General features: G+C 55.6%; 1 protein-coding gene across 1 annotated transcript in view; it reads right to left on the bottom strand.

Annotated features, from left to right (window-relative positions):
* Positions 1–1,451: 1,451 nt before the first annotated feature.
* The window catches only part of LOC147706673 (extracellular calcium-sensing receptor-like), a 230,129-nt gene continuing 216,310 nt past the window's right edge, over positions 1,452–15,270 (bottom strand). Inside the window, exons 4-5 of the mRNA XM_086925268.1 lie at positions 11,495–11,722; positions 1,452–1,529 (exon numbers count right to left, since the gene is read on the bottom strand). Of these exons, the coding sequence (XP_086781394.1) occupies positions 1,452–1,529; positions 11,495–11,722 (306 nt within the window). The remainder of the gene's footprint in view (positions 1,530–11,494; positions 11,723–15,270) is intronic.

The following is a 15,270-nucleotide window of genomic DNA, read 5'->3' as shown; positions in this document are numbered from 1 at the left end:
GAAGCTGAGCAGCAACAAAAGTGCCAACAGAACATTTGTTTTTGATAGCCCAGCACATTTGTAATAACGTTCAGGATTTTAACATTCAAATAAACATTTGATTTAGTCATATCTTGCTATATGTGGCTATTCCAAGAGAATTGTGGTGCAGAATTTCAGTTTTTCACAACATAAAATCCTTTTGTACCCACACAAACTCTTTGAGTCACTGTCCTATGACTTGACACTTCACCAGTCTTGTAGTGTCCTGCATAGTGTTCTCTCTGTAAATCCCACAAGGAATCAGTTTTCCTTCTTGCTCATGTCTGTCCTGCTTTCTCTCTTAAGTTCAGTCTTCTTCCTTCAGTTTGTTTACTCCTGACTCAGAGTTTTTATTTATTTTATTTATTTATAAAGTTCTATATAGTGCGAACTTGACCCAAGAGGGTATCAGAGCGTTTTACATTTAGGATAGTTGCGTTACAAGATACATCGGATACAAGAGCATAGAAAGGTACAGAAAACATAAGCAATGTTGCAAGAATTCGTAGGAGGGAGTGGAGGAAGGAGTATGAACGGGGAGACGAGGAGGAACTGTGCCCTTTTCTTCCTCTTCCAGATGTTCTTGAAAGGGATGTCAGTGTGCCACTTCATTGAGACGTCCCTTCGGGACGAGACGTTTTCTGGTGTTCTGCTCGGGCCTGATCAGAATAACGTAACACTTGGGCAAGAATATGCAGCAAAGGAGCCCGGCGCTGGAGCAGAGGATGGCGAAGACTTCCACGGCCAGCATGTACTTCCCCCGTGTGCTCAGGTGGGCTGGGATGAAGGATATCCACACACTGACGAACACCAGGAGGCTGAAGGTGATCAGCTTGGCCTCGTTATACCGGCCGGGCAAGTTGCGTGAGAGGAAGGCTACCACGAAGCTGACCATGGCAAGTAGGCCCATGTATCCCATCATGCAGTAGAAAAAGAGGCCCTCCCCTTCGTTGCACTCAAGGATGATGTTCGCTTGACCGGATGTCCGGTTCAGTTCTGGGTATGGCGGGAGGTCAGGAGCCACAATGCGCAGATTAAAACTTGCACCAAGGTGCACGAGAGGACAATCCACGCTGGAGTCCTGGTTCCGAGCCATCTCTTGGTGCCTGGAGCTGTGCTTTTAAAGGCGCTGACCACGATGATAGTCTTAGCAAGGACCGAGGAGATGCTGATGGAGAAGACAGCCCCGAAGAGAGTCTGCCTCAGCAGGCAGGTGAGCCTCCCAGGGCGGCCGATGAACACCAAGGGGCACAAGAAGCAGAGTATGAGGGCGAGGAGGAGAACAAAGCTCAGCTCGCGGTTGTTGGCTTTCACGATTGGAGTGTTCCTATGCTTGATGAAGACACAGACAACAGAGGTAGTGAGAAGGGTAAAAAATGTGGCAAATGCAGTCAGCGTCAAGCCCAGTGGATCCCCGTAGGAGAGAAACTCTATCTGCTTAGGGATGCAGGCGTCTCGCCTCTCATTGGGCCAGTGAGTATCAGGGCACTTGAAACAGTCAGCGGCATCTGAAAAAGAAAGAGACTGTAAGTTATCTGAATGCAACAGCAGCTGGAAACATAGTGCAAAGGGGATGCTGGTATTTTAAGCTAGTGGGAGCAGATCTTCCCAACATGGAGTGTCCTCCGAGGCGCTTGGTGTCAGGAAACACAGGATTAGCACGTTACACTTCCCAACCCATGCCACATCAGGAAAAAGAACCGAACCATTGTCAAACCCTGTCTGATGAATCTTTGGTATGACATTGTATAGGTAGTTAGGCATTTCAAGATGGCCGCCGCCTTGATAGCAGATCTTCCCAACATGGAGGGGCTTATTTACAAGCCCAGGGAGCAGCCATGCCATCACTTTTTGACATTCTCGCAGCGCACAGTGCAGACCCATATCTATGACGTCACGGAAAGCTACCCTGATTGGCTTTTCATGGCCTCCTACATATGCTTTAAGCCAACGCAGCGCGAGTCCGTTACCTCACACTGCGTCGTGAAGTGAATTATGGACATTGTGGTGGGTGTTCCCACTCAACGACTATATTATTTTGACACATTCCCATGGCGCAAGTGTGTCTGTATTGGTGCAAAGTTGCCTAACTGGCACCAGTGCAAAGGAACGAATAAGGATATATGCCGTATTGCTGTAAATACAATGCTTCTCTGCACTTTCCTTATGGCGCGACGCCACATAGTATTATTTTCTTTTAAATGAGCCCTGGAGTGTCCTTCAAAAGGTACTTGGCCTTCGGCACGCCAGAGCTATCTTTCTTGACCGGTGTCCGTCCTGAAGCTGAGTGCAGGGTTCCTGATCTCTGTCTACTGGATATCTCACACAAAGAAATGCCAGAGCCAACCCAGGAAACAGCAACAATTTACTGTTGTGTTTGCTTTTCTCTGGAGCTGAAATACTTAGGGGCTGATTAGGATGACGGTCAGACTCTTCTCCAACCACCATTCTTTCGTAAATCGGACCACCCGGCAAACTGTGGTCCCGCCACAGGTATTAGGATGCGACTGCCACCGCGGAGGTCGCAATGTCTATGTTTTGCATTGTGGCGGGTGCTGCTGGCTGCAACACACGCCGTAGTGCAAAAAGGGGACACTGTACATATACCTGCACTACATGCCAGGCACCATGCAGTGCCTGCCACATGGTGCAGGGATAGGTAGGGGGCACCATAGATGCCCCCCAAAACCAACAGTTGAGGACCATGGGAGACGGTGGCCCACTACTGCCCCCAAAGTTCCTTTCTGCCTGCCTTTTCATGGCTAGTTACCCGCCATGAAACAGCGGGCGGAAAGGAACATTGTAATTCATATGGCAGTGCCTGGCAGCACCACCACCATTGAAGGGAATACAACTCCCTCCGACGCACCGGCGGGCTCAAGGAGCCCGTCGGATGCATGGTGGCCGGTCTTTCAGACCGCCAACCATCCGCCTACCATTGTACCATGGTTACGATGGCGGTGGCCATGGCCACCCACGGGCTGTCGGTGGCGGTCCCACTGTACTTGTAATCTGGCACTAGGTTCTGGCATCACATCTGCCAAACATTTCCCTCCAAAATGTATCCTGAACATCCCCAGATGTATCAAACAGTGAAACAAACCGGTCTCATTGCTGAACGCTCCACTGGAACAGGCAACACAGTCAAAGCAGCAGGCAGGCTCCCCCTCCTTAGAGGCCTTTCTGTATCCAGGGCGACAGCTGTCGCTGCAGACAGAGCGCGGCACCTGCAACGGAAGGGACGAAGGGCACTTAAGGAAGAGCTCAACAGGGGGTACAGACCCTGCATCGGAAGGAACAGAGGGCACTTAGGGGAGAGCTCATCAGACGGGTACAGACCCTGCATTGGAAGGGATAGAGGGCACTTAGGGGAGAGCTCATCAGAGGGGGGTACGGACCCTGCATCGGAAGGGACAGAGGGCACTTAGCGGAGAGCGCATCAGAGGGGTACGGACCCTGCATCGGAAGGGAAAGAGGGCTCTTAGCGGAGAGCTCATCAGTGGGGTACGGACCCTGCATCGGAAGGGACAGAGGGCTCTTAGGGGAGAGCTCATCAGTGGGGTACAGACCCTGCATCGGAAGGGACAGAGGGCACTTAGGGGAGAGCTCATCAGAGGGATAAAGACCCTGCATTGGAAGGAACAGAGGGCACTTAGCGGAGAGCGCATCAGAGGGGTACGGACCCTGCATCGGAAGGGACAGAGGGCTCTTAGTGGACAGCTTATCAGAGGGGTACGGACCCTGCATCGGAAGGGACAGAGGGCACTTAGGGGAGAGCTCATCAGAGGGATAAAGACCCTGCATTGGAAGGAACATAGGGCACTTAGCGGAGAGCTCATCAGAGGGGTACGGACCCTGCATCAGAAGGGACAGAGGGCACTTAGGGGAGAGCTCATCAGTGGGGTAAAGACCCTGCATTGGAAGGAACAGAGGGCACTTAGCGGAGAGCGCATCAGAGGGGTACGGACCCTGCATCGGAAGGGACAGAGGGCACTTAGGGGAGAGCTCATCAGACGGGTACGGACCCTGCATCGGAAGGGACAGAGGGCACTTAGGGGAGAGCTCATCAGAGGGGTACGGACCCTGCATCAGAAGGGACAGAGGGCACTTAGGGGAGAGCTCATCAGACGGGTACGGACCCTGCATCGGAAGGAACAGAGGGCACTTAGGGGAGAGCTCATCAGAGGGGACGGACCCTGCATTGGAAGGAACAGAGGGCACTTAGGGGAGAGCTCATCAGTGGGGTACGGACCCTGCATCGGAAGGGACAGAGGGCACTTAGGGGAGAGCTCATCAGAGGGGTAAAGACCCTGCATTGGAAGGGACAGAGGGCACTTAGGGGAGAGCTCATCAGAGGGGTACGGACCCTGCATCAGAAGGGACAGAGGACACTTAGGGGAGAGCTCATCAGTGGGGTAAAGACCCTGCATTGGAAGGAACAGAGGGCACTTAGGGGAGAGCTCATCAGTGGGGTACGGACCCTGCATCGGAAGGGACAGAGGGCACTTAGGGGAGAGCTCATCAGAGGGGTAAAGACCCTGCATTGGAAGGGACAGAGGGCACTTAGGGGAGAGCTCATCAGAGGGGTACGGACCCTGCATCAGAAGGGACAGAGGGCACTTAGGGGAGAGCTCATCAGTGGGGTAAAGACCCTGCATTGGAAGGAACAGAGGGCACTTAGCGGAGAGCGCATCAGAGGGGTACGGACCCTGCATCGGAAGGGACAGAGGGCACTTAGGGGAGAGCTCATCAGACGGGTACGGACCCTGCATCGGAAGGGACAGAGGGCACTTAGGGGAGAGCTCATCAGAGGGGTACGGACCCTGCATCGGAAGGGACAGAGGGCACTTAGGGGAGAGCTCATCAGAGGGATAAAGACCCTGCATTGGAAGGAACATAGGGCACTTAGCGGAGAGCTCATCAGAGGGGTACGGACCCTGCATCGGAAGGGACAGAGGGCTCTTAGGGGAGAGCTCATCAGAGGGGTACGGACCCTGCATCGGGAGGGACAGAGGGCTCCTAGGGGAGAGCTCATCAGACGGGTACAGGCCCTGCATTGGGAAGGGACTGAGGGCACTTAGGGGAGAGCTCAACAGACGGGTACGGACCCTGCATCGGGAGGGACAGAGGGCTCTTAGGGGAGAGCTCATCAGACGGGTACAGGCCCTGCATTGGGAAGGGACAGAGGGCACTTAGGGGAGAGCTCATCAGACGGGTACGGACCCTGCATCGGAAGGAACAGAGGGCACTTAGGGGAGAGCTCATCAGACGGGTACAGGCCCTGCATTGGGAAGGGACAGAGGGGACTTAGGGGAGAGCTCAACAGGGGGGTACAGACCCTGCATCGGAAGGGACAGAGGGCTCTTAGGGGAGAGCTCATCAGTGGGGTACGGACCCTGCATCGGAAGGGACAGAGGGCTCTTAGCGGAGAGCTCATCAGTGGGGTACGGACCCTGCATCGGAAGGAACAGAGGGCTCTTAGGGGAGAGCTCATCAGTGGGGTACGGACCCTGCATCGGAAGGGACAGAGGGCACTTAGGGGAGAGCTCATCAGAGGGGTAAAGACCCTGCATTGGAAGGAACAGAGGGCACTTAGCGGAGAGCGCATCAGAGGGGTACGGACCCTGCATCGGAAGGGAAAGAGGGCATTTAGGTGAGAGCTCATCAGAAGGGTACGGACCCTGCATCGGAAGGGACAGAGGGCTCTTAGCGGAGAGCTCATCAGTGGGGTACGGACCCTGCATCGGAAGGAAAAGAGGGCACTTAGGGGAGAGCTCATCAGTGGGGTACGGACCCTGCATCAGAAGGGACAGAAGGCACTTAGGGGAGAGCTCATCAGAGGGGTACGGACCCTGCATCAGAAGGGACAGAGGGCACTTAGGGGAGAGCTCATCAGAGGGGTAAAGACCCTGCATTGGAAGGAACAGAGGGCACTTAGGTGAGAGCTCATCATAAGGGTACGGACCCTGCATCGGAAGAGACAGAGGGCACTTAAGGGAGAGCTCATCAGAGGGGTGAGGACCCTGCTCAGAAGGGACAGAGGGCTCTTAGCGAAGAGCTCATCAGACGGGTACGCACCATGCATTGGGAGGGACAGAGGGCACTTAGGGGAGAGCTCATCAGAGGGGTACGGACCCTGCATGGGAAGGGACAGAGGGCACTTAGGGGAGAGCTCATCAGAGGGGTACGGACCCTGCATCAGAAGGGACAGAGGGCACTTAGGTGAGAGCTCATCAGAGGGGTACGGACCCTGCATCGGAAGAGACAGAGGGCACTTAGGGGAGAGCTCATCAGAGCGGACGGACCCTGCATCGGAAGAGACAGAGGGCACTTAGGGGAGAGCTCAACAGAGGGGTACAGACCCTGCATTGGAAGGGACAGAGGGCTCTTAGCGGAGAGCTCATCAGTGGGGTACGGACCCTGCATCGGAAGGGACAGAGGGCACTTAGGGGAGAGCTCATCAGAGGGGTAAAGACCCTGCATTGGAAGGGACAGAGGGCACTTAGGGGAGAGCTCATCAGTGGGGTAAAGACCCTGCATTGGAAGGGACAGAGGGCACTTAGGGGAGAGCTCATCAGTGGGGTACGGACCCTGCATCGGAAGGGACAGAGGGCACTTAGGGGAGAGCTCATCAGTGGGGTACGGACCCTGCATTGGAAGGGATAGAGGGCACTTAGGGGAGAGCTCATCAGAGGGGGGTACGGACCCTGCATCGGAAGGGACAGAGGGCACTTAGCGGAGAGCTCATCAGTGGGGTACGGACCCTGCATCGGAAGGGACAGAGGGCACTTAGGGGAGAGCTCATCAGAGGGGTAAAGACCCTGCATTGGAAGGGACAGAGGGCACTTAGGGGAGAGCTCATCAGAGGGGTACGGACCCTGCATCGGAAGGGACAGAGGGCACTTAGGGGAGAGCTCATCAGAGGGGTAAAGACCCTGCATTGGAAGGGACAGAGGGCACTTAGGGGAGAGCTCATCAGAGGGTACGGACCCTGCATCAGAAGGGACAGAGGGCACTTAGGGGAGAGCTCATCAGTGGGGTAAAGACCCTGCATTGGAAGGAACAGAGGGCACTTAGCGGAGAGCGCATCAGAGGGGTACGGACCCTGCATCGGAAGGGACAGAGGGCACTTAGGGGAGAGCTCATCAGACGGGTACGGACCCTGCATCGGAAGGGACAGAGGGCACTTAGGGGAGAGCTCATCAGAGGGGTACAGACCCTGCATCAGAAGGGACAGAGGGCCCTTAGGGGAGAGCTCATCAGACGGGTACGGACCCTGCATTGGAAGGAACAGAGGGCACTTAGGGGAGAGCTCATCAGTGGGGTACGGACCCTGCATCGGAAGGGACAGAGGGCACTTAGGGGAGAGCTCATCAGAGGGGTAAAGACCCTGCATTGGAAGGGACAGAGGGCACTTAGGGGAGAGCTCATCAGAGGGGTACGGACCCTGCATCAGAAGGGACAGAGGGCACTTAGGGGAGAGCTCATCAGTGGGGTAAAGACCCTGCATTGGAAGGAACAGAGGGCACTTAGGGGAGAGCTCATCAGTGGGGTACGGACCCTGCATCGGAAGGGACAGAGGGCACTTAGGGGAGAGCTCATCAGAGGGGTAAAGACCCTGCATTGGAAGGGACAGAGGGCACTTAGGGGAGAGCTCATCAGAGGGGTACGGACCCTGCATCAGAAGGGACAGAGGGCACTTAGGGGAGAGCTCATCAGTGGGGTAAAGACCCTGCATTGAAAGGAACAGAGGGCACTTAGCGGAGAGCGCATCAGACGGGTACGGACCCTGCATCGGAAGGAACAGAGGGCACTTAGGGGAGAGCTCATCAGAGGGGACGGACCCTGCATTGGAAGGAACAGAGGGCACTTAGGGGAGAGCTCATCAGAGGGGTACGGACCCTGCATCGGAAGGGACAGAGGGCACTTAGCGGAGAGCGCATCAGAGGGGTACGGACCCTGCATCGGAAGGGACAGAGGGCACTTAGGGGAGAGCTCATCAGAGGGGTAAAGACCCTGCATTGGAAGGGACAGAGGGCACTTAGGGGAGAGCGCATCAGAGTGGTACGGACCCTGCATCGGAAGGGACAGAGGGCACTTAGGGGAGAGCTCATCAGTAGGGTAAAGACCCTGCATTGGAAGGGACAGAGGGCACTTAGCGGAGAGCGCATCAGAGGGGTACGGACCCTGCATCGGAAGGGACAGAGGGCTCTTAGGGGAGAGCTCATCAGTGGGGTACGGACCCTGCATCGGAAGGGACAGAGGGCACTTAGCAGAGAGCGCATCAGAGGGGTACGGACCCTGCATCGGAAGGGACAGAGGTCACTTAGGGGAGAGCTCATCAGTGGGGTAAAGACCCTGCATTGGAAGGAACAGAGGGCACTTAGCGGAGAGCTCATCAGACGGGTACGGACCCTGCATCGGAAGGAACAGAGGGCACTTAGGGGAGAGCTCATCAGAGGGGACGGACCCTGCATTGGAAGGAACAGAGGGCACTTAAGGGAGAGCTCATCAGAGGGGTAGGGACCCTGCATCTGAAGGAACGGAGGGCACTTAGGGGAGAGCTCATCAGATGGGACTGACCCTGCATCAGAAGGGACAGAGGGCACTTAGGGGAGAGCTCATCAGACGGGTACGGACCCTGCATCGGAAGGAACAGAGGGCACTTAGGGGAGAGCTCATCAGAGGGGACGGACCCTGCTCGGGAAGGGACAGAGGGCACTTAGGGGAGAGCTCATCAGAGGGGTAGGGACCCTGCATCAGGAGGGACAGAGGGCATTTAGGGGAGAGCTCATCATAGGGGTACGGACCCTGCATCAGAAGGGACAGAGGGCACTTAGCGGAGAGCTCATCAGTGGGGTAGGGACCCTGCATCAGGAGGGACAGAGGGCACTTAGGGGAGAGCTCATCAGAGGGGTACGGACCCTGCATCGGAAGGGACAGAGGGCTCTTAGCAGAGAGCTCATCAGTGGGGTACGGACCCTGCATCGGAAGGGACAGAGGGCACTTAGCAGAGAGCGCATCAGAGGGGTACGGACCCTGCATCGGAAGGGACAGAGGGCACTTAGCGGAGAGCTCATCAGTGGGGTACGGACCCTGCATCGGAAGGGACAGAGGGCTCTTAGCGGAGAGCTCATCAGACGGGTACGGACCCTGCATCGGAAGGAACAGAGGGCACTTAGCGGAGAGCGCATCAGAGGGGTACGGACCCTGCATCAGAAGGGTCAGAGGGCACTTAGGGGAGAGCTCATCAGTGGGGTATGGACCCTGCATCGGAAGGGACAGAGGGCTCTTAGGGGAGAGCTCATCAGTGGGGTACGGACCCTGCATCGGAAGGGACAGAAGGCACTTAGAGGAGAGCTCATCAGTGGGGTACGGACCCTGCATCGGAAGGGACAGAGGGCACTTAGCAGAGAGCGCATCTGCGGGGTACGGACCCTGCATCGGAAGGGACAGAGGGCACTTAGCGGAGAGCTCATCAGTGGGGTATGGACCCTGCATCGGAAGGGACAGAGGGCTCTTAGCGGAGAGCTCATCAGTGGGGTATGGACCTTGCATCGGAAGGGACAGAGGGCTCTTAGGGGAGAGCTCATCAGAGGGGTACGGACCCTGCATCGGGAGGGACAGAGGGCACTTAGGGGAGACCTCATCAGAGGGGACGGACCCTGTACGGGAAGGGACAGAGGGCACTTAGGGGAGAGCTCATCAGAGGGGACGGACCCTGCACGGGAAGGGGCAGAGGGCACTTAAGGGAGAGCTCATCAGAGGGGACGGACCCTGCATCGGAAGGGACAGAGGGCACTTAGGGGAGAGCTCATCAGACGGGTACGGACCCTGCATCGGAAGGGACAGAGGGCACTTAAGGGAGAGCTCATCAGAGGGGTAAAGACCCTGTATTGGAAGGGACAAAGGGCACTTAAGGGAGAGCTCATCAGAGGGGTACGGACCCTGCATCAGTAGGGACAGAGGGCACTTAGGGGAGAGCTCATCATACGGGTAAAGACCCTGCATTGGAAGGGACAGAGGGCACTTAGGGGAGAGCTCATCAGAGGGGTACGGACCCTGCATCAGAAGGGACAGAGGGCACTTAGGGGAGAGCTCATCAGACGGGTACGGACCCTGCATCGGAAGGAACAGAGGGCACTTAGGGGAGAGCTCATCAGACGGGTACGGACCCTGCATTGGAAGGAACAGAGGGCACTTAGGGGAGAGCTCATCAGAGGAGTAGGGACCCTGCATCGGGAGGGACAGAGGGCACTTAGTGGACAGCTCATCAGAGGGCTACGGACCCTGCATCGGGAGGGACAGAGGGCACTTAGGGGAGAGCTCATCAGAGGGGTAGGGACCCTGCATCGGGAGGGACAGAGGGCACTTAGTGGACAGCTCATCAGAGGGGACGGACCCTGCATCAGTAGGGACAGAGGGCACTTAGTGGACAGCTCATCAGAGGGGTACGGACCCTGCATCGGGAGGGACAGAGGGCACTTAGGGGAGAGCTCATCAGACGGGTACGGACCCTGCATCGGAAGAGACAGAGGGCACTTAAGGGAGAGCTCATCAGAGGGGACGGACCCTGCATCAGAAGGGACAGAGGGCACTTAGGGGAGAGCTCATCAGAGGGGTACGGACCCTGCATCGGGAGGGACAGAGGGCACTTAAGGGAGAGCTCATCAGAGGGGACGGACCCTGCATCAGAAGGGACAGAGGGCACTTAGGGGAGAGCTCATCAGAGGGGTAGGGACCCTGCATCGGGAGGGACAGAGGGCACTTAAGGGAGAGCTCATCAGAGGGGACGGACCCTGCATCAGAAGGGACAGAGGGCACTTAAGGGAGAGCTCATCAGACGGGTACGGACCCTGCATCGGGAGGGACAGAGGGCACTTAAGGGAGAGCTCATCAGAGGGGACGGACCCTGCATCAGAAGGGACAGAGGGCACTTAGAGGAGAGCTCATCAGAGGGGTACGGACCCTGCATCGGGAGGGACAGAGGGCACTTAAGGGAGAGCTCATCAGAGGGGACGGACCCTGCATCAGAAGGGACAGAGGGCACTTAGAGGAGAGCTCATCAGAGGGGTAAAGACCCTGCATCGGAAGAGACAGAGGGCACTTAGGGGAGAGCTCATCAGAGGGGTACGGACCCTGCATCGGGAGGGACAGAGGGCACTTAAGGGAGAGCTCATCAGAGGGGACGGACCCTGCATCAGAAGGGACAGAGGGCACTTAGAGGAGAGCTCATCAGAGGGGTAAAGACCCTGCATCGGAAGAGACAGAGGGCACTTAGCGGAGAGCTCATCAGACAGTATGGACCACAGACACATGAAGACTCAACTACCGAGAATTGGAGGTAATATCTCACCATCACAGCTTAGCATTAATTTATATCGAAATCAGAAAGAAACTGGACAAATCGCTAAGTGAGGGCCAAACGCACCAGGTGTAAGTGAGATGACGGGAGCCCTTCATAGACCTGTACCTGTGAGTATCCGCTACTCCATAATATGGCGCTCTTGTTGATCGTGACCTCCTGACCCCAGGGAGCCCAGGGGTCAAACTTCCCCACTTTCACTAGTTCAGTGGAGTCGTCCTGAAATATCTGGACATTGATGATGTCATAGGCGGCGTCAACATCTCCATTCTCATCGAAATCGATTTCCTCGCCAGTTTTCAGCTTCACTTGGGCACCTTTCACATAATGGAGAACCTGGAAATGTAAAGAAAAGAAACAGAACAAGCACAGTGAGGACAGGAGTGCAGCATCTGTGAGCAGAACATGCACAGTGAAGACAGGAGTGCAGCATCTGTGAGCAGAACAAGCACAGTGAGGACAGGAGTGCAGCATCTGTGAGCGGAACAAGCACAATGAGGACAGGAGTGCAGCATCTGTGAGCAGAACAAGCACAGTGAGGACAGGAGTGCAGCATCTGTGAGCAGAACATGCACAGTGAAGACAGGAGTGCAGCATCTGTGAGCAGAACATGCACAGTGAAGACAGGAGTGCAGCATCTGTGAGCAGAACAAGCACAGTGAGGACAGGAGTGCAGCATCTGTGAGCGGAACAAGCACAATGAGGACAGGAGTGCAGCATCTGTGAGCAGAACAAGCACAGTGAGGACAGGAGTGCAGCATCTGTGAGCGGAACAAGCACAATGAGGACAGGAGTGCAGCATCTGTGAGAGCAACAAGCACAGTGATGACAGGAGTGCAGCATCTGTGAGTGGAACAAGCACAGTGAGGACAGGAGTGCAGCATCTGTGAGTGGAACAAGCACAGTGAGGACAGGAGTGCAGCATCTGTGAGTGGAACAAGCACAATGAGGACAGGAGTGCAGCATCTGTGAGTGGAACAAGCACAGTGAGGACAGGAGTGCAGCATCTGTGAGTGGAACAAGCACAGTGAGGACAGGAGTGCAGCATCTGTGAGCAGAACAAGCACAGTGAGGACAGGAGTGCAGCATCTGTGAGCGGAACAAGCACAATGAGGACAGGAGTGCAGCATCTGTGAGCAGAACAAGGACAGTGAGGGCAGGAGTGCAGCATCTGTGAGTGAAACAAGCACAGTGAGGACAGGTGTGCAGCATCTGTGAGCAGAACAAGCACAGTGAGGACAGGAGTGCAGCATCTGTGAGCGGAACAAGCACAATGAGGACAGGAGTGCAGCATCTGTGAGAGCAACAAGCACAGTGATGACAGGAGTGCAGCATCTGTGAGTGGAACAAGCACAGTGAGGACAGGAGTGCAGCATCTGTGAGTGGAACAAGCACAGTGAGGACAGGAGTGCAGCATCTGTGAGTGGAACAAGCACAATGAGGACAGGAGTGCAGCATCTGTGAGTGGAACAAGCACAGTGAGGACAGGAGTGCAGCATCTGTGAGTGGAACAAGCACAGTGAGGACAGGAGTGCAGCATCTGTGAGCAGAACAAGCACAGTGAGGACAGGAGTGCAGCATCTGTGAGCGGAACAAGCACAATGAGGACAGGAGTGCAGCATCTGTGAGAGCAACAAGCACAGTGATGACAGGAGTGCAGCATCTGTGAGTGGAACAAGCACAGTGAGGACAGGAGTGCAGCATCTGTGAGTGGAACAAGCACAGTGAGGACAGGAGTGCAGCATCTGTGAGTGGAACAAGCACAGTGAGGACAGGAGTGCAGCATCTGTGAGCAGAACAAGCACAGTGAGGACAGGAGTGCAGCATCTGTGAGTGGAACAAGCACAATGAGGACAGGAGTGCAGCATCTGTGAGCAGAACAAGCACAGTGAAGACAGGAGTGCAGCATCTGTGAGTGGAACAAGCACAGTGAGGACAGGAGTGCAGCATCTGTGAGCAGAACAAGCACAGTGAAGACAGGAGTGCAGCATCTGTGAGTGGAACAAGCACAGTAAGGACAGGAGTGCAGCATCTGTGAGTGGAACAAGCACAATGAGGACAGGAGTGCAGCATCTGTGAGTGGAAGAAGCACAGCGAGGACAGGAGTGCAGCATCTGTGAGCGGAACAAGCACAGCGAGGACAGGAGTGCAGCATCTGTGAGCAGAACAAGCACAGTGAAGACAGGAGTGCAGCATCTGTACGCAGAACAAGCACAGTGAAGTCAGGAGTGCAGCATCTGTGAGTGGAACAAGCACAGTGAGGACAGGAGTGCAGCATCTGTGAGCAGAACAAGCACAGTGAGGACAGGAGTGCAGCATCTGTGAGCAGAACAAGCACAGTGAGGACAGGAGTGCAGCATCTGTGAGCGGAACAAGCACAGTGAGGACAGGAGTGCAGCATCTGTGAGTGGAACAAGCACAGTGAGGACAGGAGTGCAGCATCTGTGAGAGGAACAAGCACAGTGAGGACAGGAGTGCAGCATCTGTGAGTGGAACAAGCACAGTGAGGACAGGAGTGCAGCATCTGTGAGAGGAACAAGCACAGTGAGGACAGGAGTGCAGCATCTGTGAGTGGAACAAGCACAGTGAGGACAGGAGTGCAGCATCTGTGAGCAGAACAAGCACAGTGAGGACAGGAGTGCAGCATCTGTGAGCAGAAGAAGCACAGTGAGGTCAGGAGTGCAGCGTCTGTGAGCTGAACAAGCACAGTGAGGACAGGAGTGCAGCATCTGTGAGCGGAACAAGCACAGTGAGGACAGGAGTGCAGCATCTGAGAGCGGAACAAGCACAGTGAGGACAGGAGTGCAGCATCTGTGAGAGGAACAAGCACAGTGCGGACAGGAGTGCAGCATCTGTGAGCAAAACAAGCACAGTGAGAACAGGAGTGCAGCATCTGTGAGCGGAACGAGCACAGTGAGGACAGGAGTGCAGCATCTGTGAGTGAAACAAGCACAGTGCGGACAGGAGTGCAGCATCTGTGAGCAGAACAAGCACAGTGCGGACAAGAGTGCAGGATCTGTGAGTGGAACAAGCACAGTGAGGACAGGAGTGCAGCATCTGTGAGCAGAACAAGCACAGTGAGGACAAGAGTGCAGGATCTGTGAGCAGAACAAGCACAGTGAGGACAGGAGTGCAGCATCTGTGAGCAGAACAAGCACAGTGAGGACAGGAGTGCAGCATCTGTGAGCGGAACAAGCACAGTGAGGACAGGAGTGCAGCATCTGTGAGTGGAACAAGCACAGTGAGGACAGGAGTGCAGCATCTGTGAGCGGAACAAGCACAGTGAGGACAGGAGTGCAGCATCTGTGAGTGAAACAAGCACAGTGCGGACAGGAGTGCAGCATCTGTGAGCAGAACAAGCACAGTGCGGACAAGAGTGCAGGATCTGTGAGTGGAACAAGCACAGTGAGGACAGGAGTGCAGCATCTGTGAGCAGAACAAGCACAGTGAGGACAAGAGTGCAGGATCTGTGAGCAGAACAAGCACAGTGAGGACAGGAGTGCAGCATCTGTGAGCAGAACAAGCACAGTGAAGACAGGAGTGCAGCATCTGTGAGTGGAACAAGCACAATGAGGACAGGAGTGCAGCATCTGTGAGCAGAACAAGCACAGTGAAGACAGGAGTGCAGCATCTGTGAGTGGAACAAGCACAGTGAGGACAGGAGTGCAGCATCTGTGAGCAGAACAAGCACAGTGAAGACAGGAGTGCAGCATCTGTGAGTGGAACAAGCACAGTAAGGACAGGAGTGCAGCATCTGTGAGTGGAACAAGCACAATGAGGACAGGAGTGCAGCATCTGTGAGTGGAAGAAGCACAGCGAGGACAGGAGTGCAGCATCTGTGAGCGGAACAAGCACAGCGAGGACAGGAGTGCAGCATCTGTGAG

Source organism: Lissotriton vulgaris, chromosome 6 (assembly GCF_964263255.1).
Source record: "Lissotriton vulgaris chromosome 6, aLisVul1.2, whole genome shotgun sequence".
Lineage (NCBI taxonomy): Eukaryota > Metazoa > Chordata > Amphibia > Caudata > Salamandridae > Lissotriton > Lissotriton vulgaris.
The sequence above is the reverse complement of the archived record's forward strand: the minus strand, read 5'-3'. Positions and strand labels throughout refer to the sequence as shown.